The 26657-nt window shown below is 40.4% G+C and overlaps 1 protein-coding gene across 2 annotated transcripts in view; it reads left to right on the forward strand.

Moving 5' to 3' along the window:
* Nucleotides 1-26657, forward strand: part of CD109 (CD109 molecule) — a 72879-nt gene that overhangs the window by 42021 nt on the left and 4201 nt on the right. Inside the window, exons 21-32 of one of the 2 annotated variants that reach the window (XM_035109603.3) lie at nucleotides 479-697; nucleotides 2188-2329; nucleotides 3831-4007; nucleotides 7576-7657; nucleotides 9576-9804; nucleotides 10895-11060; nucleotides 11940-12130; nucleotides 13536-13691; nucleotides 13784-13849; nucleotides 21535-21677; nucleotides 25137-25293; nucleotides 26432-26534. In XM_035109603.3, coding sequence (XP_034965494.3) covers nucleotides 479-697; nucleotides 2188-2329; nucleotides 3831-4007; nucleotides 7576-7657; nucleotides 9576-9804; nucleotides 10895-11060; nucleotides 11940-12130; nucleotides 13536-13691; nucleotides 13784-13849; nucleotides 21535-21677; nucleotides 25137-25293; nucleotides 26432-26534 — 1831 coding nt within the window. The remainder of the gene's footprint in view (nucleotides 1-478; nucleotides 698-2187; nucleotides 2330-3830; nucleotides 4008-7575; nucleotides 7658-9575; nucleotides 9805-10894; nucleotides 11061-11939; nucleotides 12131-13535; nucleotides 13692-13783; nucleotides 13850-21534; nucleotides 21678-25136; nucleotides 25294-26431; nucleotides 26535-26657) is intronic. The other variant, XM_035109604.3, reaches the window with a different exon arrangement.

Raw genomic sequence — 26657 nt, forward strand, 5'->3', positions numbered from 1 at the left:
GTCCCTTTACCTTTACCTTTAAACATGCATAGAATCATGCTGTATGGATGGGCTTGGACAAAAGCGCTGATTGAATTTTGATGCCAAATGGACTGTTTTTGGTACAATACAGAATGTTATAGCTAAGTGTGACTTTGCCTTAGCAGAAAATGCCTCCATTTGCACAAGTTTCACATGTTATTTTGCTTTTGACATTTACTCTGCACTTTCTTCTTTTCTCTGTTCTATCTCCTGGTGTCATATTTGTCTCACTTTCAATTCTCCTAGTTCCCAGTTGCCCACTCCCTTTTTTCTTGTTTGTGTTTTCTTGAGTGTTGCTGGGTACTCTAAGGTTGATGTATCCTGACGGGCCCACCCACGTTATAATTGTTAGTAGTCACATCTATGTTAAATCCTTTCTGTGCCTCCTGCTAAATGTCACATTAAATGTCTTTCCTAGTAGCACAAAATATATGTTAATTAACCACTTTTTTTATAGGTTACGGTGACCCTTGATACAAGTGACACCTTTGAAATCCTTATTGTTTCTAATGATATAAATGCCATGGGAAACCAGCGATCAGTATGGGTACCAAATGAAGCTGCGAAGACTGTTATTTTTCCGATCAAGCCAAAGCAAATTGGAGAGATTCCCATCAGAGTGACGGCAATATCTCCCATTGCTTCTGATGCTCTCTTAAAGAAAGTATTAGTGAAGGTAATTTAAATCATTATTTACACAAGCTGTTTGTGCGATGGATGAACCACTTTTAAAAGTTGCACGCAGTTGATAATTAGTTTAAGTATTTACGGGAAGTTTCTAAAGGGAGTGATGATCTGAGTGTTGTAAGAACCCAATGTGTGCTTAACTCTGGAGCTGTGTCTAGGTTCTGCATAGAACACAGAAGAAACATGGTCTCTATGCAGACAGGACAAAAGTGGGAAGACAGAATCTGATAAAAGGATTAGCAATATTGAGAAGAAGAAACATTGCTACAGGAAAATAATGATTCTAACACATCTCATGTTGAAGGTTACATAATTAATATCTCAGCCATAACACATTTGCTGTGAAATAAGTCTCCTTGGTTTCTGAGGAAATTACATTAATGGAACACTGCTTGGTATTGATATATCTAAAACTGGTGATAGTCAGTGTTTGCATTTGGGCATAGCTTGAGATGGAAGAATCTGTCAATTTTAGATTCTCTCTGTTCCTCATTTTTCTAGTATTAAGTTCCCTTTTCAGCATGGTTTAGCTTTATGTCTGAACCAGGCCAGTCACACCACAGCTTCAGATCGGTTGTTTCCTTCCAGACCTTGAGACTTAAAACACTTATTTCTGCACATAAAGGTGTAATACACAAATACTAGAACTATTTTGTAAAGTACATGGCACATTAATTTAGTAGATCATTATTTATGAAACAAAAAATTAAAAAGAAGAAGAAGAGTGCATGCACACGAAAGCTGATACCTATTACAAACTTAGTTGTTTTCTAAGGTGCTACTGGAAGGATTTTTTTCCGATCCCCCCCCCACTACGTCAGACCAACACAGTTACCTACCTGTAACAATTGTTTATGAAGTCAGACATGTTTATATCTGAACTGGCCCTTAGGGTATGTTTGGGTTCAACATGAACCAAGACTGACATGGAAGTTGTGCACCACTTACAAACTACAGTGTTAAGCAGTATGTAATTGGAAATTGTTTAAATAAAAATGTGAAGAAGTTTTATAGTTGTTTTCTGCACAAAAAATAGGCTTAAATTGTGTTCCTTGAAAACCTTTGCATTAAGCAATTATTAAGTATTAAGAAGACCGAACTCTGTTGCGGAAAACTTCGTGGCAGAAATTTATTAGTCTTGAAAATAGTTTATATATTGTCATAAGATGCAATTTGGATAACTTGTTATGCAAGATTAATACTGCACATGTGAACTCTTGTGAAGCAAAAATCCACGGGGATATGTATTGTTACATTTTTGCTTCATTTCCCAATATCAGCACTGCCAGTGCAATCCTATACAAATGTCTACACAGATGTTATTTCCATTGAGTTCGGTGGTGCTTAATCCCAGCTAAGTGGGTACAGGATTGCACAATGAGATTCATAGAGGCCCCTGATACTGAGGGAAGTGCACAAAGAACTACCATACCTAATAATTATTGGACATGTATTTAGTCTTTGTTTATTTTTTTGCAGGCTGAGGGATTAGAACAGTCTCATTCAGAAACAATTCTTTTGGACCTATCCAAAAGAATAGGATTTGAAACAAAAAGACTTAATTTCACTTTCCCCTCTGATGTAGTACCTGGCAGTGAAAGAGTGCAAGTCACAGTTATTGGTAAGCATTGGTCTGCTGGGAAATAAAAAGTAAATATGAAACTAAAATATCAGTAAGAGTGTGCTCTAATTGATTGCTGAATTATTCAGCATGCAAGTTATTTTGTTACTGGTATGGTATCATGACTGGTTTTGAATAGATAAATTATCCCTTGCCTTTGAGAATAGGTGGAAGTGTTCCATGTCAATGAAAAGGAAAAGCTGTGCAGGCTATTTCTCATGTAACTCATTAATTTCAGCCTCCTTTTTTATTGCTAACATTCAGTGTTGGAAACTGAGATATGAAAGCTAGGAGCTAAATGGCACCTTAAACCTAGGTTATGGGCGCAACAATGGAATGTCTAGGCACGCTTTTTTATAACAATAATACAAAGCTGAAAAAGTCCCTTCACCGTAGGAGGAGGGGAGATTGTGGGCGCCACGAAGCCTACACGTGATGGGGGAATGGTTGCCATTCCCCCGAGCCCATTGGCCGGCTCCCGGCCGTGGCACTCCCTTGGCACATCCAATCAGGACATTCCAAGGGGGCGCGGCTTGCTGATTTAAGCGAGCGTGCGGCAGGGAATCGGCCTCTCTCTTTTTCAGGCCTTCTACGCCCATTAACCTTATGCAATGTGTCCTGTGTCTTAATTTATTCCGGGGAGGGTTCGGGGTATCGCCACACAATGAACTGCAGCTAAAATATTATGTTCATTTTTCACATGGTCTAATCCAGGCATCCCCAAACTACGGCCCTCCAGATGTTTTGGCCTACAACTCCCATGATCCCTAGCTAACAGGACCAGTGGTCAGGGATGATGGGAATTGTAGTCCAAAACATCTGGAGGGCCGAAGTTTGGGGATGCCTGGTCTAATCCTTCCCCTGCCCATCACCTTAATATTCTTAACAGGGTCTCTTGTCCAGTCTTCAGAGAGTAGCTGGAAGTGGGGAGGCAGGAAAAGGTCCTCCTTCCATACTGCAGCTCAGAAACTGTTCAGGCTAATGAAATTCCCTGTTTCAAAATGCACTTAGAACTATGGGAGTTTCAGACACTGCTAACATACTAGCATAGCTCTGTAGAGTATTGTATACCTCCTGGACATTTCTGGGTTTTTTTTGTTGGTCTTCAGTTTTATATGTTATTACCATCAAATTTGAAAAAGACGTTGATTTATTATATTTTGTTTTCTGTTGAGCTCCTAGTGGTCTCATATCCAGGAGATTAATCAGGTCTGCACTTGGTAAATTTCAGCAATGCTGCAGCCTCAAATACTCTTGGCCCATTCCCTAAACTCACATTATCAGCAGAAGTGATATAGTGTACTGCATATGTATGATAATTTCAGTTATTGTGTGTCCGCTTCATTGAAGTGCATGAATATACGGTATTAGGCTCTCCTTTAGAAGTGATCCAATGTTTTTTCTTGAGCTTAAAAGAAAACTCACAAAGTTGATTGACTCAACCTTCCACATTTCTCTACTGGAATTTCTGTTATGTTGTCTTATGAACTGTATCTTTCAGGAGACATCCTTGGCCCCTCTATCAGCGGTTTGGAGTCACTGATCAAGATGCCTTATGGCTGTGGGGAACAGAATATGATCAATTTTGCACCCAATATTTATGTTCTGGACTATCTGGCCAAAGCAGGAGACCTGAAGCCCAGAGTTAAATCAAAAGCTATGTCATATATGAGAGAAGGTAAGAATCTGTTTCTGGAGAAGAGCCTGCCATTAGTGTAGGTTTCTATTAAGGTTTGATGGGAGATATCATGCCTCCTGCTGGTTTCCTTTTTCCTTATCCACGCCTCAGATGCGTGATGGATAGATAGAGGGGCAGAATGGGCAGAAAATTGCAAAACACTGTCTGAGACAATTTTGTGAACCCTGAAGGCTTGCCAGTAGTAGCTGTCACAATAAGAAATGACCAGGACTGTAACGCCTCCTGTAAAGTGTGTAACAAGGTAATTCAAATTCTACATTGCCCACACACACATGGTTTAAGCATAGTTTTGCAATAAACTCAGTTTACCTGTACCTTTGGAATCCTAATACAACTGGAAACATAAAAAGAAAAAAACTCTGAGAATCTGAGGAAGCTAGTTTTCTCACCCAAAACCATATTATCTGTTTCTTTTTTACTTAAGTAGAGTTGTGACATACACAGTCCTGACTTCCAAATTGCTCTTGCACCACATAGGTTGCATCCTTTTTGAACACAATTGGGCAGATTTAATCTCCTATGTAGGACTGTTGACTTTGGTACTGTCATGTTACAACTAAATTTGGACTCGCATCCCAGATCAGTCTCCCACAAAGAAGGAACAAAGGCCACCGACAACAGAAACGATTTTGTTTGCTTTCCTGAACTCCATGGGTTGTATTTGGCCTGACAACTGGACTTTGGCCACCCTAAAGTTACATAGTTAGCTTCAAAAATAATGAACATCTGTTTATTAAGCAACTTCTTTGAAGTTTGCAAGCAATCTGTCACTCCCTGTAGATTGATTTATACTATCGTAATGTTTTTAACTTCTCCAAACATTAGTTTTATTAAAGCTATTTTTAAATGAGTCATAACTGTATTGTTAAATTTGTCATTCATTGATACATTGTTTAACTTAAATCATGCTTGGCTTTGGGATTTACAATGTTTCTTTGCATTCTTCTGCAGCCAGAATAAAAGCTATCATGGAATAGCTTTGATTTTAAAATAGAAAAATACTTCTCTCCATCTTGTTTTCTTTTCTTTTGTACAGTTGCTTCTTACGGTCCTTTTGGAAAGGCTTATATTCATACATATTCTTTTATACATCGTGATCGTAGTCTACCCAGTGTAGCATAAAATAAACTTTATATCATATGTCCAAATTCCTAAAAAGTACTCGCTCCAAAACAACCTTTACAAATGTTTTTCTATACTTCGCTTGATGATAATGAATAGCCCTTTGTTATGCTACATTGTCAATAAAGATCATGCAGTACACCACCTTTTGAACATTTCCAAGTCTTTGAAAACAGTATACAATGTTCCTTTCTAAAGCTTCCCTAAAAGTTCAATCCTACACACTTTTGCTCTGAAGTAACTCCCACTGTATTTGAAGGTGTTTGCATCCTAATGAGTGTGTTTGGATTGCAATTCATACTACAGCTACTTGTAAATGACTCAGTGGCCATTTCATGCATTACATTTGTAAAGTGTGCTTTTTTAAAATGGAAAAAATAGCTCTAAAATGTGAAATGTCAATGCAGCAGAGACAGGTATCGTAAGGAACCCTCTCAGGAAATAGTGATTGGCAGTAGTTTTTTGTTTTTTGTTAGTGTATGTTTGTTGACTAACCCAGGTTTGCTTCTGTCTAAACTGTGAAATGTCTCTGGTGTGTCCTCTATAGTTTATCATAATTGCTTCTAGACTGTCCAGTGGATCCATTGGTTCTCACTTTACTTTTGGTAGGTTCATAATCTCCATTAAGTTAAACTTGTGTTTTTGCTACATAGGAGATTATCTCTAGCCAAGTTGATTATAAAATATGAAGTGACTCTAAATTATTGATTTACACACATTGAGGTTATGTGTTGTATTCAACTAAGTTTTACTCTAGAGGAGACCCACCACTTAAAATTAATGAACACAACTAAGTTGGGTCCATTCATTTCAGTGGGTCTGCTCTGAATAAAACACAGTTGAATATCACCTTGTGCTTTTATTCTAACAGCCGAGTTATTCCTAAGGGCTAATTCATTTGCTCATTTGATCACTTCATAAAAGTATTTTTTTAAAACACATTTTGAGATACAAGTTTCTGCCAGGTGTTTATATGGGTTGGTGGTTTCAGTCTGTAAACTGTAGGGATTGACTAATCAAAAGGCATTACAAACATCTTAGCTTTAGTGCACAAACATGGTTCTCTTTTGGCCAGTTTGTTTTACATGTGTGTGTGTTTGGGGAAGTGAAATGGTGGCAATATGTAGTTTAAAGTGCAAACTAGGAGAGATTATGCTTCCAAGCCCGCCCTCTGATTCCCCCCCCCTGCTGTTTGTTAAAGAGGTGCTAAGTGAATTGCACCCTTTATCTGGGTTGATTGATTTTAATTTTCCTAAATGTTTCCACCTCTGTCTCACTTCCAGAAATGCACTGGGTTGGCTCAGCAGGTGTGTTTTACGCTAGACCAATCTCCCTGCCCCCTCACCCCTCTCTCTCCTGGTACACAACAGTGATCCCCACCCACCAGTTAGATAGTGCAGCTGCTCTGTTCTACTTGGCAAGCTTCTGTCCACTTCTTTCTTCTGCTGGTTTTTCACTTTCAGATTGGGACCAGAGCTAGCACAATATATATATGGATATGGGATTAAAAACAAAACAAAATCCAAGAGTTAAAGAGTGCTCAGGAGAGATAAATATATGCAGGGCCGTCTTAAGCGCCCCTGGCGCCGTGGAGTGACGGATCCCTCCGGCACCCCCCCGGCCCCGTTTCCCAGTGCGGTGGGCGGGCGGCTGCCACAGGCGCTGCTGCGCGGCGGGCGGGCAGGCACAGCGCTGTTGCCGTGAGCGCAGCTGCGCGTCGAACCGGTCAGCCAGCGGGCCGGCGCCGTGGTGCCCTGCACCACTGGGGGTCTACCTAGAGCCGGCCCTGGATATATGGGACTATCATGGTTGAGATAACATGGGTTCTGTTGGTAAGATTACACAAGTCATTCACTTTATCTGCTCCCATGCATGCTGAAGAGTAAAATGTGAGTGCAATTCCCTGGATACAGTTTTAAGCTAGAAAAGTATATTTCACATTTCATCTTATCAGATAAGTCCAGGGGTAAGTGCGTCTCAAAATCAGTTTGTTAGCAGTGGGAATAATAATTGGGCTTGATTATGAAGGAGTTAAGTACTTTGCCCCTGAAACTTGCTAGCTGACCTTGTGCCAGTTGCCTTCTCTCAGCCTGACCTACCTCACAGGAGTGTTGTGAGGATAAAATGGCAGGTGGAGTGGGTTATAAATGTAATAAAAAACATAAATCAGCATTTGAATTCTTTCTGTGTAATATGTCAATTACTGTAAACCCGCTGTAATAAGAAATTTCTCATGGATCTTGCTTTTTATAAGACACTATTTTGTAGTTGAGATGCATTATTCAACCAAGCACGAGTAGCAGTTTGGTTCCTATAAGGTTCACCAATTAGCCTGCAGTGGATGCCTAGTTGGGAGGTGATAAACCTATTGAATAAACTCAGCCCAACTGTCATACAATGCTGTTCTCATATTTCATTTCTCCAGGATACCAAAGAGAGCTTCTGTATCAAAGAGATGATGGTTCTTTCAGTGCTTTTGGAAACAAAGACAACTCTGGGAGCACGTGGTAAGTGTTCAGTAAACAACGTGCATCTTTAATAGTCTTGTAGTTGGCAAGATGCATCAATTATGTTTTGATACAGCAACCAACTGCCAAAACCAGAGTCATGTACTTAAGTTATTATAATTCTTAGAGCTGGATGTGTACACCTGTGACTCACGTCCTAGGTCTTCCTATGCAGTTCTTGCACATTGCCCAGAGAATGTATAAAATGTAGTTGATATCTGCAGATTCCCCAAGGATTACAAGGATTACAGATTACAAATTTTAATAGCTGCACAGCAAGTACTAGGCATAAAATGCACATATAGAGTCACTAAGGCAAATTGGAATGGCTGCACCTACAGTCTAGTATAGCTTTTCTTCCCCCAACACTGTGCCATGTTGATACTAAGTTTGCTGCTGCTGTACAGTGGTACCTCGGTTTGCGAACGCAGTTCGTTCCACGGAGGCGTTCGCGCGCCGAAGGCACGCTTCTGCGCGTGCGCGAAGCGCCAATAGAGCACTTCTGCGCACACGCGCGCTGCGCAGATCGCTTCTGCGCATCCGACGCCGCGGAACCTGAATGTAAACACTTCTGGGTCTGCGGCGTACATAAATGGAGACGTTTGTAAACGGAGGTAAGCATAAACCGAGGTTCCACTGTATTTGCAACTAGATCATTTCATCTGCCTTCCCATCTTTCCCCTACGGGCATTTGCAGGTGTTTGTGTGCAATACTGCTGCTTCTTTGACAATCTGATGGTTGTTGGTGGCAAGGGGAAAAAATTAGAGAATTTCTGGATGCCAAGTTCTAAGTTTGTGTCAAGTAATCTTTGGGGAGAGAACCCCACCAGAGATTTAAAATCACAAATTATCCAGCAAAGTAAAGCATAGGAATATAGGCTGTTAGACCTTTAAAATATGCTCTTCTGAGTTCCTTCCAAAGTCCCCCGTTCCCCTAGCATAGAAAAAGACTACATGTTTGGGTAAGATAGAAATACTTTACTTACAAACTCTCTAAAAGTCAGATTCATGTGCTTTTCCATAATTAGAAAACACAAGCAGTAATTGCCTTAGCTACAGTGGTGGAGTGGTGAAAGTTCCTAAATTATTGAGATAGGAACACAAGAAAGGCTTGTTAGAGCCATGCAGTGTTAGCTGCAGCAACCAGTTCAGACATCACATGTTGAGCTTCTAAGGTAGACAGTGGTACAAAAACAGGCTTGATTACCTTCCTCCTGAGGTGAAGGGAAGTGACCTAGCTAAGCCTGGCAGGACAGCTTACTCTGTGGCATGAACTCCTTCATTAATTAGAGTTAAATGAGACTGGTTATCCCTCAAATGTGTGGGTCTGTGGGAGTGTAGTGGGTCACTAAATAATTTCAGGAGAGGGGTGGAAAGTGAATGATCTGACTTTAAAGATTGGAATGCTTGGTTGCCATCTGCTATGAACTCTTGAAGGATGAAGCATTTGTTCTTGTTCTGACTTTGCACTGTAGTTCTTGCATTGTAATTTGGCATATGAGCGCTTCTCTCAATAGAAAAAGCTGCTGGCTATTTCCAAGTATTTCTTTTTTTAAGAGCTGCTTTGCATGTTTCACACTTGAGAATTTTTTCATAATGTTGTAGTATATTCCCTAAATACTTTTATTTATTTATCTGCACTCAGAGTTTGCATTTCCACTAAAGAGCACAGAGGAGCTTACATATGGTTCCCATATGGTCTTGTATTCAGACAGTTTACAAGGCCAGACATGTTCATGAAAATATGTAATAAACAAATTGTACCAATTGTATGCAATTAGCACATGCAAGGCTTGTTTTAAGCCTTCCAGTGCATATATTTGTGATATTTTCTTAAACAAATTGTGCAAGTTAAATTAAAGAATTGGATCTGTGGAAGTGTTTAACTCCTACATATTTATTCTTCACTTCTCCCTAGGCTATCGGCTTTTGTGTTAAGGAGTTTTATTCAAGCTCAGCCATTCATAGATATTGATTCATCTATCCTGGAGACAACAGCTGCTTGGATTGTTAGACACCAGAAGCACAATGGGGAATTCCAGGAGCCTGGGAGAGTGCTGCATACTGAACTGCAAGGAGGAACTAACAGCTCTGTCTCTCTTACTGCTTATATTATGACTGCACTATTAGAGTACCAAACAGATAAGGTAGTTATAACCATAGAGGCCAACTCCTAGGAGCCAAGGTTCCTTTGGCGCCCCTAATAAAATATTTGAAAGGGCCAAGCCTCCCCAAAGTTGACGGGCATTGGTGAATGTGTCCATCAGACCAAAAAAGGTTGGTCAGTCCTGATTAAAGGAACAGCTAGACAAAGGGCTTATCCACACTTACTTTTCCTTTGCTCTTTCCAGGCAATGGTTCGCAATTTAAAGCTGTGAGATTGAGCACCTCCTTTTTTTTTTTTTTGCCCTGGAGCTTTCCCTGAGAAACCTGCTCTTTGAAGCTGAATTGGAGCAAGCATTAATCTGCGGAAAACCTGAATTGATGTCGCTCTAATTAAGCTTTAAAGAGGAGGCTTTTGTTGAAAAACCCCACTTGGACATGGAGCGTTTAAGCACAGACCTCTTCCTGGAAGGGGGGAGGAGGCAAATGGTAAGTGTGGAGAAACCCAAACTCTGTCCAACTTGTGCTTGCATGTTAAGAAGGATCTATTATATTTCTGTTAGACCAGGAATGGGTTCATCTTCGTTTTTATTTTCATTTATCTTCAAAATGCAATTTGTATTTCCCCTTTCATTGCATATTTTCTGTTGTGTGGTTTGCATGATCTGTGCTGGAGGTGGGCAAGGAGCTATACAAGGCACTGAAATCTCCCCATCTCCACTAAGCATCATCTGGATCCTGAGATTTCAGCAGGTCTTGCCCACACCCTTTCAAGCATCTTTTCAGCCATAAGAGCTAGAAACTTGCTGTTTTAAAAAAGAAAGCTAAGATTCTCAGGCTGCTGGATTATGTGATCAAGCCAACGTTCTCTTTTTTGTGTGACATTACAGCAGTGTTTCTCAACCAGTGTGCCTCCAGATGTTTTGGGACTACAACTCCCATCATCCCTAGCTAGCAAGACCAGTGGTCAGGAATGATGGGAGTTGTAGTCCCAAAACATCTGGAGGCACACTGGTTGAGAAACACTGAATTACAGCATACACACAACCCTTACATTAATGTATTAGGATTGTAATTTAACATTTGCTTGGTTAAAGGGAGTTCATAGCTTATTACATATCTTTCTTTCTGCAGTATGATTATGCTATAAGAAAAGCATTGGACTTTCTGGAATTTAAATTTAGTGAAGGCATATCAGATAATCATACGCTTGCCCTTGTGACTTATGCTTTATCGCTGGCAAAGAGTGTGGAAGCAAAGCGAGCTCTGGACCTACTGAATGAGAGATCAGAACATCAAGGTAGTGTAAGACAGCTGAATTTACAATTGCAGATGGTACAACCACTATGGTAGCACAGGGTTCTCACACTTTCTAGCCCCAGGGTCCATGTGACATAACTGAGGTCCACCAGTCATAAAATGGTGGTGCAAAATGGTGGCAGATGGAAGCAGAATTTGGCATGGGTATTTTTTCCTCACTTTTTAATTTCCTTCAACACATTGTCTTCCTCTTTCCCGTCAGAGGATGGAGATCTCCCTCACCCCAGACGTGTCTATCTTCCAGCCATGGCACTTATTGTGGGGTGAGGCAGGCAAGTGAGGAGGCACTGGCCAGGCAGAGGCCCACCTGAAAGGGACTTGTGGTCCACGGGTGGATCCCAGCCCACTGTTTGAGAAACACTGTGTTAATATAAAGAAAGTGTAAATCAAACCTATAGAACCTGAGATACAGCATTATTTATAACCCTCCCCAACAAATCCCTAGTTATAAAGATGGTCACTGTTACTAATTTTGAGGATATTAGGAATGCTTCTGGAACTTAATTTGAGCTTTGTAGGCTTCTCCTTGAATATACAAAAAGTGGATTACCTCCTTTCTTTTATTTTATAAGTCAATAAGTTTTCATTAATTTGTCTGCCCATGCACGCATGCATCATACTCATTTTCAAGTGGAACCTGCAACAAAAGGTTGCAGTGTGGAGTGTTCCTGTTCAGGATTTTAGCTAGGCAGCCATGCTCTTTTCAAAATAATTGATATTTGAAATGGTTGGCTATATGTGGACTTCAGACTATTACAGTTCTTCTTAGTTGTGAAAGGCTTATTATTATTATTATTATTATTAATATTAATATTTATTATTTGTTGCTATGTGAAAAGTTTATTCTTCTTTTTTCCAGAAGAACTCAGATTCTGGATATCACAAGCTTCTCAACTGTCTGATTCCTGGCAGCCTCAGTCTGTAGATATTGAGGTTGCAGGCTATGCTGTTTTGTCTCATGCTAAACAACAGAGATTATTAGAGGGGATCCCTATTATGAAATGGTTAAGCCAGCAAAGAAACCACCTGGGAGGCTATTCTTCTACACAGGTTAGAGAGTCATCTTTACATAATTCACTGTTGTTGTCTTTTCATAATTAATATTAGTCTTTTTTGTGGCTCCAGCCATGGAGTATCTTCTTTAAACCTTAGACGGGAAACTTCGAAAAGCATTGTTCTGAACTTGTGATAAATTAACTGCTTGGTAATTGGTTTCTAAATTGCAAGGAGTATTTGTTTTTGAGGATGAAAGGAAGAAATGCTTGATTCTTCAAGGGAGCCAGTCAGTACCTTCTACAAAATGCATGCCAAAGTCACAGCGTGATTGCTAACAGGCCCAGAGCATGGTCTGTGGACAAATGTTGCAGCAAAGTAGGGTTTGATGTGACCAACACATGAATGGAGAATCCCACCTTGAGTTCTGTGACGAAAGAAAGGTGGGATAGAAGTGAAGTGAAATGAATTCATTACTGATGGGTATTTGCTACTTGGAAAAACCATTCATCAAATCATTAAAACCTAAGAAAACACTTAACAGATTGCTCTTTTATAAACAGAAGGCTTTCCAGTTGGTCTCTTCCAGATCTCTTGGGAGTGTTCCATAAAAATGAGTGTGAGCAAGTGTGGCATAGTAGATAGAAAAATGAATTTGATTGAATTCAAAACTGAGGTTAGGTCTGAGTGTACTCCATAATGATGTTAGACCAATTACTTTATCTAGGATCATAGAATTGTAGAGTTGGAAGAGACCACAAGGGTCAGCTAGTCCAGTCCTCTGTAATACAGGAATCTTTCACTCAACTGGGGCTTGAACCTACAACCCTGAGATTAAGAGTTTCATGCTCTACCAATGAACCATCAGTATTAGCAACAAACTGGCACAGCCCATTCCATGCTCCATGATTGTTCAATGTTAGCATTCCAATTCCTGCATTTATTTTTATGCAGCAGTTTTGTTTCTCATGCTGGGTGTTGCCCTCCCTATCCCTTTTCCTTCTTAGAACTTTAAACTTTTCTGTAAAGGTGACTTGTCAGGCATTTGTCATGCAACTATTATAGTTTTTAAAGATCAGGGCAAATACTGCCTGGTTCTCTGCCTAGCTTCTTTGGGCAGCAAGCAAAAGGAACAAGGAAGTCCATTGCCCTGTTCAGGTATTCAATCTGGGTGCCACCGCATATGTGAAGAATGGAGAAGGGAGATTGCATCTGCCAGCCTCATCTCCCATTCCTTGTGTCAAGGGTCCTATGTACTTACATTCAGCTATGAATAGGATGGAACAGAACTCTGGCTGGCTGTAGCATTGGTCCAAGCTACATGTTTGGAGCAGCGGTTCAGAAACTTATTGTGTGTCTCAGCTCAAAGAGCAAAACAATCCAACTGTTAAGCCAGGCTGGAACTTACTTACTTTAGAGGCATCCGTATTAATCAATAATTTGTTCTTGCTTCTCTATACAGGACACTATAGTGGCCCTGCAGGCTTTGAGTGCCTGTGCAATGCTTACTACTGGCATTGAAACAGAAATGGATGTAACAGTCAGTCCATCTAGTGAAAACGATCCACTTGTGTTCAGAATCAATAATGAAAACCGCTTACTTCTCAAGACCAAAGAGGTACTGTAGTAAAGAAGCCCTTCTGTTTTCAGTGCAGTACATCCAGTTCATTGTGCTTTTTTGAACATGCTAATACTCACCATTGTTTTTAGGTTGCAGCTACACAGCCAGTGGGAGTTACAGTTTTTGCAAGCGGCCGTGGCTTGGGACTCTTCCAGGTATGTGATATTGCTTTTGTGGAACTTTCTTTTCAGAAGGCTATTTGAACTAGAAACTACGTTCAGAGGTGGATTTAGGGATGTGCGAGTGGCTCACCCGCACTGGTCGCTAAGCTAACAGGGCGCCACAACAGTGATTTGGAACAGAAGGCAGGTGGGGGGTGCCAGATTTTGGCATTGCACAGGATGCCACTGAAATTTGAAAGCCCTAAATCCACAACTGCTACTTTTTAGGTGGGTTACATTTTCATTTTCAAAAGTGGACTCAACATTATGTAAACTAGGCCACTTACTAGAGTCCCTGTGACTTAATTAACTTGGATTTTCTCGGTGTGTTTTGTCTGCTCCTTGTACTGGACTCTTTTAAAGTGCTCTATCAATTATCACAATCATATGATAACTAGTAATGCCATCCATAACATAAAGAATCTATGCCTTGTTTTTTAATTCCTGTGGGCAGATGACCTTCACCCAATGGAATTTTTCCATCCCTTCCCTCTTATGAGAGTATTTGTGTTTGGCTACATTTATGTTTGGTATCTGCCACCATTTGTAGATGCTGCCAGAAGAGATAAACTTGTTTGTAGTTTGAAGGTGGCAAGAGTGCAGAATATAGGTTAGCGTAGAAATCCAATACCTTTATTGCATACTTTTGTCTTTAATTCCCATAGAAGGTATTAAACTGAGTGCATAAATTACATGAACCACTATCCATGATAACTTGAATTCTGTGCAACAAACAAACTAATCTGCAGCAGATTAACAGTAATCAGTCACTCATCAACTGTAATTCAACACTGGCGGAAGTTGAAGAGTAAACTATATGTTATTCTTGTAAAATCTCAGTAAGAGACCAGAGCATTGTAAATTGGCATTATTCTGGTGTGTGCATTTTCATAAATGCTGTTTCTGATTACCATGAAGTTCAAATGTGTTTGAGAATAATTTCAGTTCCAGCAGTGGAGGCCAAGAATTGTGTCAGTATCACAGAAGGCAATTGGTTGCTCATCCATCATATTTGAAGGTAGTGGAGTTAGCAGGAATTGTTTCCAACAACAGTCAGAGTGCTAAAAGTTAACAAATGCAAAATATCACAAGCTTCTTTTTAAATAATGAACCTATCAAACTAATTTTAAATCTAGAATTAATCAAACATAAGCATTCTGTTTTGATTTTAAATTTATTGTAACAATAAATTGACTTCAAGCACTAACTACATATTTACTTGTTTCCTAACAGTAACATTGATCCTATGCATATTTCCCTTTAAGATTATTCCACTTGAACGAATGGAGTGTACACTTAAATAAGTGTGCATAGTAGTCTTGTTACTTTTTAAGTGGCGTTGGCTAGCATCACAAGTGGTAGCCTTATGCTATTAGTGGGGCTTGACCCTTCCAGGCCTACATGGTCATTAGGGACTCAGGAAATCTGGTACAGCTTGGCACTAACTTTTCCTTGACGAAGTAGGAGATTCCTGTAGCTGGGGGGCAGAGCAAGGCAGATGGCTGGAAAGCCATTATTTCCATGACTATAGCAAAACCAGATTTAAAGCACGGGTCTTCCGTGATACAGTTCCAAGACCCTGCACTTTCTCGTCTGTAGTTTGGCAAAGCAAAAGAAATAAAGACTTCTGGAATAATTTCATCCAATCCAATCCAATTGGGTTTGCTGGAACCACCTCCTTTCTTTCCTTTTACTTGGCAGGAATCCTGCCGAATGAAAAAGAACTGTGATACCCTTCAAAGGGTTATTTTCCCCCGCCACTTCAGCCCACAAGCTAGATCTGCTTTTCATCTGCGATATGAAATAGCATGTGATTATTACCATCTTTCTTTCTTTTTGCTATATTAATTCCCTTATCCTGTGAGCTATTGCTGCAAAGCAGCAGCTCATATGTTCTGGCACACGCATCCCAACCCTGGCGTGGCAGAACAATTTGTCCCCTCCTGTTGAATCTCAGGCCAAGCGCTACCACAGCTGTTCCCAATGGCACCTCTGTGCCGGTGCCCTTGCATGGCACAGCTATTCTGCACAAGGAACTTGTGGAAGGTTGGGTGGGGCTTAGCAGAGGGCTTGACAATCCGCCTCCAGAGGCATCCTGCAGATTACTCTTCACTTCCAGAGCCCTAAAACGTGACACAGCCTAGTTTTCTTCTTTAAATAACAACAAAATGAATAATAGGAGGACATCTTTGTCCTACTCACCACATGCAGGAAACATTTCTATCCTGTTAAAAGGCTTTGGGTTGTAAAAACTCTTTTTTGTACTTAAGACTGCGCAGCTGTACAGCAGCTAACCAAAGGAGTTGTCTGATAGCAAATAAGAGTTTGATGAGGAAGCACGATAGTGGCCAGCCACATTTGGTAACTGGTGCAGGTCCTCTGTTGGCAAGTCTTCACAAGACACTGCTCACCAACAAAATGCAGATTGCCAACCATGTGACTTGTTAAAGGGATCAATAATTTTTTTCTGATGTTGTGCCTGTTTGGAACTGCAGAAACAGTGGGACTGGGTTGGGAGAGCCACTTCCGCGCCTGCGACGGAGGTGGGGTTGTGGGCTGCCCGACTGTACCATCGCGTAGGGGCTGCAAGCTCAGCCCCTACGCAATGGTAGGTTCCCGCCTGCGTCACCCCCCGACCAGCCAATGAGGTCGGTCGGGGCGGGGCCACCAACTTTAAGCACTCTGCAGGCGGGAAAAGCTCCCTCTTTCGTCCCTCTTCGCCGGAGCGAACAATTCACCCGCCCGCCCACCCCTTAAAAAGAGGTAAGGGGACGCTGCTGTGGACGTCAGTTGGTCGCCCTGGTTGGCCAGGGGGCTGGGTAGGATTTTTCCCATACTGGGCTAGCCATGATGGGTTTTTCGCCTACCTCGTAGCATGTCGTCACAACTTAGGTTAGGCGGTTAGGCGTTGGAAATTTGCATAACAATTAGATGGAGGAGGGGCAGGCTACGTCATCAGCTGCCCAAATTTGGAGAAGTAATTCCGTTAAAGGATTCCAGGGGCGAGGCTTGGTCCTGAGCCTGGAGTTGCCTGGGCCGTAAGGCACGCCCCTTCGGTGGCCACAGGAGGAGCTCTAGTAGATCTACGTCGCGGGGCTCCTTTCTGGTGGTTAACTTCTCACAGACTTCAACACACGGGTTGGAGTCGGATATAGTCTGTTAGGTTCCAACGCCTAAGCCAATTCCGCTCAACATGCATAATTAATAAAGTTGTGGCCTTAACCACCCAATTAAATCTTAATCACTGTGTCATGAGTCTTTATTACATGGGAAGGAGGGCTATTGCCACACAAGTACCTGGGAGGCCCCATTACAAGTCCCCCCCCCTCCATTCAGTTATGTGGAGACGTTCTGGTGATTGATTATTGCATATCTCTTTGCAATTCTAAAAACACAGGGCTGATTTTTAGGAGTTCTGTCTATTCCCCACCCCCAGACTCCTAAGTATCTTCTATCCATCTGTGTATTTTCCCCCTTACTAGGTGTCCCAACATCTTTATTGCCTTCTGGTCAGCCTGTTTGAAACTTTATTTATCTTGGATTTAAAAAAAAAAAATCAAAATCAAAGGCGTAGTTGTTATGCTCTTTGTGTCTACTGTTGATAAACTTACACAGCAAGCTTTCCTGTTGGCTGGAAAGGGAAGCATCCTTAATTAAACTCTTCACTGTGAAATGGGCTGATCTAGCTGAAACCTCTGGCAATGTCATGCCTGACTTCCAGAAGCCCTTTCTTTTGTTTTGGATACTAACATCTGTCCCATGCTTATACCTGCAGCAAAGTGATGAATCCAAATTGGTTTTAATGAATGTGCCTTGTTCTTTTAGTCAAGATGGACATGCTTATTTGGGGTTGTATCCAACAAAGCTGTCCAGTTCACGCAAGAACATCTGCTTGTGCAGCAAAACTTCTCCTTTGCCTCCTCTCCTTTCCTCCATGCGCCCACCAAATCGGTTCTGGGGATTCCCCCAACCTTCTACAGCTGACTTATGAAGGATGCCCTGGGGGATGGGGGTGTTCTTTTCACAAGCAGAAGTCCTTGCATTAACAGAACAGCCTTGTTGGATGCAACTCCATGAAATTAGGGTTTTAATTCTGCTTAACCAAATTAAATATTTTTTGGAATTCTTAACACACTGGACATTGGCAGGGCTCCCTTGAGATAATACCCACCTGGTTTTATGAGGTTGTGTATGACCCATTTCTACAGGTGCTTACCGTACATTTGTTTTTATATGCAAGTTAGGCTGCATGCACAGTTACCTGAGGCTTAGCCCCATTAGTCTTACTTTTGAGTAGACATATACTGGATTGTGCTGTTGGTTAACATTCCATTTCCTTCCTCAACACTCAATTTAACAGCCAAATAAAATACTTTGGAGAAGAAACTCCTGCTGAAGATAACCCTTTAGCATATACCTCCATCCAGACATCTGTTTGCTATGATCAGAGGCTTAAGAATAAACATAGGAAAGCAAAGGATTCCTGGACTGGTAGGAGATTTTTCCAAATACTTGACTTATTTCAGATGGAATATTGCAGGGACTGCCTCCAGATTTTTTTTTGATTTTTTTTATTATAAGGCTGCCAGTGACTGGCGTTGAAGATTGCTCTGTTGCTGTCAGTAGTTGCTGGAGTGCAGTTTGTCCTGTTATTTCATTAGTGTGCTAGGAGCTGCTGTGCTTCCTGGAAGGAACAGGAGCCTCTTTGGGGTCAGAAGTTGGTAAGCTTAGTTACACTAAGTGTTACAAACACTGAATTCTAGCTATCCGCCAGTGTTCCTGGAACACAAAGCTATCCTTTCAGAGTGCTGTTTTGCCACAGCATCTTCCTATTCATTTTGGCAATTTTTATTTTATTTTAGCTAAACCAGTAGTGTGGGACTAGAGACGATCCAGGAGTCTAGAATGTATTTTGCCCCACAGCCAGAACATGACTTTTGCCAAGCAAGACTGCTGGCCTTTCCACACAATTAAACAAAAGAGTGTCCCCAGCCATCCTGATCCAGCTACAGTTTGCAGTGTCCCCCATCTGTATATAAAGATGTGAGGAACTTTGCTTCAGACCACGCTGCTCTTTCTCCGCCTTCTTAAACCTAGTGGGTTGTGTGCTCCAGCACAGGGGATAGAGAGCACCCAACCTTAAAGATTTTTTAAAAACCCAAAACCTAAAGTTTACATAATGGGAGAGGAGGGCCAATTTGGGTTTTGCCACTTAAAGAAAAGTGTCAGGATGAGCATGCCAGTGTTCAGGTTAGGCAGCTGGAAACACTCAACAGTCCAATAATTTCAAACTAATAAAAACCTTAACTAGGAAGATCACAAAATAGTATAGACATGAATTCAGTTATTGAGACGTGAGCATTATCCAGTAAATGCCCAGACACTCACACTTACATCCAATTACAAAAAACAATGCCTGCACGATCTGGAGAAACAATCACATTTTCCCAGATACAAAACATTGTATATTTAAGTGCTTGTAAAATACATTTTCCCTAGAACAGAAGTGCAATCTTAAGGGAAGATGGTTTGTTCCCAGAAAATGTGTAGCAAATGTTCGCATATTGTACAAAAGGTCTGCAAGACCTGAATTAGTTTTGCCGTCCTCACAAAACCCAGTGTTGGCAGCTGTGGGTACCAGCCTAGGTGTAAGCCACTTGTGTGTGTGAATTGTGAAGGGCTGGCTGTACACTGGATGATATCTCTTTCTGTCTTCTAAACCACTATACAGATGTGCCCTACAAAATGTGTCAGTAAATGCTCTTTGTGTGTGGTATGAAATCTTGCTTTGCACCGTATGGAGCAGAGAAGGAAAGAGTTTTCCATTCCTGAGTGGATACTGTAGTCAGGTAAAGCGTATTCAGTCACTCTTCTGTGAGGCTTTCTTTTTCTGTGGGCTTTTCTTTGTCTAGTACCAAGAAGGAATGGAAAATTAAACATGAAGCTTCTTTCAATTAAATGTGTTCTTAAGGGGTCATTCAGTATATTGTTTCAGATGTTCCTGTGCTGCTGGTAAATTCTTACCCGTTTGCTTCTCTTGGCAAATACTAAAACAACAGCTTTTGGGTGTTGACAAATTGCTGATTTGCTTCCAGCTTGATTTGACCAAATTCACAACATGCCTCCAATAAGGAGAAAGCATGTTCAACTTACTTTATTAATTTGGGATCCAGGGCTTCTTTTGAGGCCTAAGAGTGGATGTTTTCATTCAGAAACAGTGATGTGTTTTACCTTCCTTGCTTTTTTGGGGGGGTCTTTTATATTACAGCACTTCTGTATTTAGTTTCCTAAACTCTGAGAGGACATAAACTAAGGGACTACTACATATTATAAGCTAATGTGTGCAGCAGTGCCACAAGTAACAATTTTGTTTTTGGAAGAGGGAACTATGCCTTTTTCCATAGCATTCTCCCATCCAATTTTATCTCAGTAGGGTTCTAAATGCTTTTACAAACCTGCATTTTGAACCTCATGAGAAGAGGAAACTGATAGACATACAGTAGATTAATTAGGGGCTGTTCCACACTTGTGCCATGCTTAGAAAGCATGGGTTTTTTCCTTGCCCATCTCCTTTCCAAGGGAAATCTAGCTGTTTAGCAATAGATCTGAACAAATGTCAATCCGAGGAAAACCCAAATTGCTGTTTGCTAAAGAGTGATTTTGCCTGGGAGAAAGCAGTGGGACAAGAGGATGTATGGCTAAGCCCTTGGTCAAGCAACCCACCTTCTCTGGTTGCTTCTCTTGCTTGCCTCCTACCCACATGATCTCTCTGCATTGGATAAAACAAAGGAAGACCGAGTTGCTTTTATATAAAGCAGGGAGTGAAGAAAATGATCTGGAAAAAGAAACTAATGGAGAGCAAATATCTGTTGTAGTTTGCTATGCATGTGATTGATATTTTCCCTTGAAGAGGGTTAATGGAATGGAATACTTTTATTTGCAGCATATGTACTGTGTATATGTTTAGTGACATACGGTATATTAAGCCTTCAATAACACTTGGTTCCTAAGGTTACTAGTATTTACATTAGTAAATAACACTTAAGATTTTACTGTTTTGGAAGCAACCTTTATTTCTGCATTGTTTCATGTTTACTCTGTTTTGCAGTGTAAAAGAGAGATAAGGAGGTTTTTTTTGGGGGGGTAGTCATATGACCTATGCTATATTATAAAATATTTTATTTTAAAGCCTATGTTTTGCATGCAGAAGTGTTTTTCTGCTAAAGTATTCTGTCCTAATTATTAAATAAAATGATATTTGCATCACTAGCATATTTCCAAGTACAGAAGTACCGTTTCTTTGTTTATGCCACTTTCAGTGGTTGACACGGCAGCTTGCAATGCCTAGGAATTCATACAAGTTACACCCCTATTAGTTCTTTATGGCAGCATAATGTTAATGACAGCATACTCATGGGATTTCATAATTTGCTTGCAGTAGCCTGGCAGTTTTGCTTCTCTTACGTTCTGGATTTACTCAAATTATTCTATGGTGAATGTTGATGCTGAAACTGTATCACAACTATAAAGTTTTCAGGATCTAGAATCTAGACTGCCCTATTCTTACCTCTCTTCAAGAGCTCTTTCATAGTCCTGCAGGTTGATCTCAGTTGTTTGCATTATATCACTTATACACACACCAGTAATTTCACGAATGTTTGATGTTTGCACTCTTGTAGCTCAATATTATGTACAACGTGAAAAATTCACATACCAGCAGGCGGCGTAGATCTGCACAAAGTCAGGAAGCCTTTGACTTGGATGTTGTTGTAAAGGATGACAAAAAAGATATAAATCACTTAACGCTGAACGTTTGCACCAGGTAAGTAAATATGTGAAACTACCACTCCTCCCCTTTCATTTACAGAATTCTAATAATATTTGGACAGGGCAATTTTTTATTTTATTTTTTTACACATACATGAATTGCTCAAGGGAGGAAAGATTGCATATATATAAAGCAAAAATATCAGGAATAGCAAATTTGAACAGATGATCATTTTTTACAGAACAGTTCTGAGTAAACATGCTTTGGATTAGGTCTCAAGTCTTCACAATGCCAGTCAGATTTGTTTCCTTTTTTACATAGCAATTCATTAGCTTGCTTTCTGTCCCTTGAAGTATGTGAATTTAAACTAGCTGATTTTAAATGGTTGCTCACCCGTTTTGCTTTGGTTCCACAAGGGCCATCCCCAGCAATCTTCATGGAGTCTCTCTATTTAGGGTGCCAGCTAGCTAGCCAAGTCATTTTTCAGGATACCCCATTCCACCCTCCACTCCCCCAGGTTTTCTGCTTTTCTTTTTCAACATCCTGTGGTTACTGATCCTATTCAGATTTCATTGAACTCTTTGTGGTTTTATTATTTGCACACACCCCCTTTAGGTTTTTTTAATTAAAAAAACATATTTATTGTACTTATTTAAAGCTTGGGGTTCCTCCTAGCATTCTGATGCATTCCTCTTGGACTTTATTTTTCTACAATAGTTCTGTAGAAAACAATTATACCTTGATGGCAATGACCAGAGCTCTCTTCCTATTTGCAGTTACAACACAGACATAATTACATCCAGTTCCAATTCAGTTATTTGTTTTCAATAGCAGCTACTTTGGCCTGGCGACTCATCCCACAGATGGTTTTGTTTCCTTTTAATCTCACGAGCCAGCCTCAGCCAGCAGTTGTACTGAATTTCTTTCAAAGCCATATCTGTATTTAATCATCCCTGCTGCCAGGCCTGAGAGCATTACTTTGAAAAGTGAGTCTTCCTCTCTTGCAAATTGTCCCCATATAAGAAGAAATACAGTTTTATTAAATTACTTTTAACTACTGTCAGGCATTCAAAATACAGATTGGAGACACACTCTTTTTCCAAGAGAACAGTGGTGGTTTACTGTCTCTGCCAAGCAAAATCCTTCTGCCACCTATTTGAAGAACTCCCCTCATGAAAAGGTAACTTAAGTGTTACCTCATATAAAATAAAAAGCCACAAACACGTTTTCATAGCCTGACTGAGAGTTAGCATTATTATGTGACTTGCAGGCATCTACTATATTGTGTGATTATCTGGACGAAGGTGCTTTCATGAGCACTTCTGGGAGGCAAAAAGAGAAAGGGGGGAATTATCCCAGAGGCTCCATTACATAAATTAGTTATGTAGACTGCAATCCTATATCTACATACCTGGGAATAAGCTCCATTGAACTCAGTCAAATTACTTATGACATGTAGTGAATTGTGTTGCTATTTAAATTCCATGCATTATTTTAGGTGCTGCAGACCATCAACTAGTTAAGTGTTCAGCAGATTTACCTATGCTTGAGTAGCAGGTTAATAAACTAGAAACTTAATACTACAAAATGTTGGAAAGCATCCAGACAATCAGCAAGCTATTTATTTTCCCATCACATTTGTGGTGAATGAAGTGGAAATCGGTGACTGAAGGGGTCTGTCGGTCAGTAGACTCTGCAGCTACTGCTTGCTTAGACGAGCCAGATTAGTTCAGTTTTGCAGCAGTCAGTTTTCCGATAACCTTGTTCTGCTTGATTCTAACTGCCAAGTGGACACAGTCCAGCAAAAGGTTGTGACTAGGCCCACTGAATGCAAAGGAATGGGACTTACTAACTTTGCCACGTTTTATTTTAGTGGGAGCTTTAGTGGGAGTGGTATTTTGCTGCACTGTCAATTTTTGCTGGAAAAAACTGATTCCCTTCTTGTTCACTCCCAGGGTGTTCTTGCCTCCACATCATATGTTTTACTGGTCTATGCGCTTCTTAAAACCATCTACTTGCCATTTCCACCTCTCCTCAGTTACATCCCCACTTATTAGGGTGATTCCAAGAAGAAGCAGACAGCAAAGGAAATAGTTATTTCCAAGTTGTGGCAGGGAGGCTGTCTGGATCAAATTAATTAATTACGAATGCATGTCCTTAATAATATTTTCCAAATTGAGAAATATGAATTTTACATACAAGTGTTTAGCAATTTTCTTTGTAAATTATTGCCATGCTGTGTTTTCCAATATGCACCCCTGGATTTTAATTAAGAGTTAGGATAATTAGAACAACCAAGAGTGAAGCATTTTTAAAACTTTCCAGTTAGATTATATTGGGGGTTTAATGCCCAATTCTTGGTCATAATTTTGTTGGTTCACTTACCAGATAATTGGGGGCTAGTTCACACACTTGTGTGAATTCCTCTATTTAGATGGTGGAGAAGTGCAAATATTTGCTACACTGTTGCTACGTTTATTTTGTGAGTGTGTATTCATCCATTCATTCTATGTAATGGTCGCTATTCAAACACAAAATAATGTCCCAAAGCCACTTATAGCATAAAAGGAATTAAAACCCCATATAAAATAACAATAAAACACAATACCTATACATATCCATTTAAGAACATTTATAAAGAACAAATCCTACCCACCTCCTTAAAAGAAGAAGGCAGGCTAAAAGTAGAACTCACTGCCCTCCCAATTAAGTCACAGGCATGGATAAACAGGAGTGTTTTAGCTTGGTGCCTAAAAGCCAACAATGATGCTACCAGACAGACTTTCCTGGGGAAAGCATTCCATAAGTAGGGAGCCACCACTGAGAAGGCTCGTTGCCACCTTCTGCATCTTCCTTGGAGGAAGCACACAGAAGGACCTCTTCTGACAAGCAGCGTCTGAGTAGGTTGGGGAGAGGTGGTGCTTGAAGTATTGGTGTCCTGAAGTCAAAACAAGCACTTTGACTCAAGCCTGAAAACTAATTGATAGCTAATGCAATTGTGCCAGAATTGGTTTCATAGGCTCAGATCAGCAACCTTGCTGCTGAATTTTGCATTAGCTGCAGTTTAAAGGCATCCTCATATATAACACATTGTAATAATTTGATCCAGAGGTTTCATCAACAGAGGTTAGGCTATCCCGGTGCCCCAAGGCCACTTGTGCCCCAAGCCACAGCAATGGTTCCAGAAATATCCCCACGTTGCTTCTCCAGAGTATAACCCCATTCAGAATAATGTGTACATGTCATCAACATAATCCTTCCCCTTAAAAGGGTGGAAAGACATTCAAATCACATGGAGGTTCTGACCCATTGTAGATTATACTTGTAGACATTGTTGGGGTGCATGAAAAGTCACATTCCTCCACGGGTTCATAACACCATCCATGCAAATGGAGCTGCCTATTCAGTTAAGTATATGACGTGACCCATACTTTTACATGGAGTATTTACAATAGAATGCTTAAGTAAGTTTATTTCTATGTAAACTATTCTGTTCCCTTTTTTGTTTGTTAGGTATTTGGGTGTTGGCTCATCTTCAAGGAGTGGCATGGCCCTCATAGAGGTTGGATTACTGAGTGGCTTCTCTCTGTCACCCAGTTTCATGTCATTAGATGATCCAGTTAAGAAAGTGGAGAAGGCGGAAGGCAAAGTCCATTTATATTTGGACTCCGTAAGTCAAAATACTGGATGAGGGTTTAATTAATTTCTTTTTTTTAACTACCCCATGCCCTTTAAATTCAGATATCACATTTTTACGAAGTTTAAACAATTTTTTTTAATCTTTCTGGAACTGATAAAACAGGGCAATATTCTCATAGGGCATGCACTACTTTCCCCACAGTAGGGTTTTGGTTAAAGCTGTATACTAGGAATACTATTTTGTTTTAAAGACATGTTTGTTGTATATGACCTTTTAGTGTTCAGTGAAACACCAGTATTAAGCACACGAAATAGGGATTCATACGGTGTTTCTAGTGTGCAGTCTTTACACAAGGTGTGGAAGGAGCAGCAAGTAATGGGGTTGTGTGTCGCTGCCCCCAATTATGGAACATTTTTTCCCCTGGACCAGCACTAATGTTTGTATATAAGTTCATATATGAGTCTGCTCCAGCAGTCTAATCTGCCCACTCCCACTGGTGGATGAAAGATCCACACTGCCAGGATGTGTTCAGCTGTATGTGTTGGTTAGTGCAAGTGTTCTGTGTACAAAGAGGAATGCATTGTATATTGGGGCAAAAGAACCCCTAGTTTCACATTTATGTTTATGTGGTTTTATCTGGAGGTGACTGGTCAGGAAAGAGATCTAGGCGTCATGCTGGATAGTTTGATAAAAACGTTGACCTAGTGGATGGCTGCTTTGAAAAAAAAAAGTGAATTTCATGCTAGAGGGATCGTTGGGAAAGGGGCTGAAAATAAAACTATATATTTTACGAGGAAAGGCTTTTGAGTTCAGATATGTAAGATGGGGCGTGATAGTTGTATATACAGTTATGTGTATTTTGGATAAAGTGAATAGAGAGAAATCCCTCCCCTACTTCTCATAACACTAGAACCTGGGTTCTTCCAATGAAGCTGAATGTTGGAAGGTTTAGGACAGGCAAGCAGGAAGTGCTTCTATGCAAACCACATCTCTAGCCACAGAGAGAACAGGATGCTGGAGTCTTCATTCTGATCCAGCAGAACCAGTTAATGTTGCTATATTTTATTAACAAGAAGTTAGGACGTTAATTCATCTAGTTACCTACATGCCTTTACCATAGGAGTATATGAAAATTCTTTGAAAGTTTTCTTTCTTTTTTACTTTTTAGTTAAACGAAACACAGGTTTGTGTAGACATTCCAGCTGTGAGAGACTTCAAAGTGGCAAATACCCAGGATGCCTCTGTGACTGTGGTGGATTATTATGAACCTAGTAAGTGCCAATTGTTTTTGACATTATCTCATATTCAGTGCTGAAATAAGCAGTTGTAGTTAGTTAAGTGAAGAACTGACTCCTTTAAGCTAGGAAAGAACCATATTAAATGGAAAATAAAGG

The sequence above is a fragment of the Zootoca vivipara genome, chromosome 3 (assembly GCF_965207765.1).
Source record: "Zootoca vivipara chromosome 3, rZooViv2.hap1.1, whole genome shotgun sequence".
NCBI classification, from domain to species: domain Eukaryota; kingdom Metazoa; phylum Chordata; class Lepidosauria; order Squamata; family Lacertidae; genus Zootoca; species Zootoca vivipara.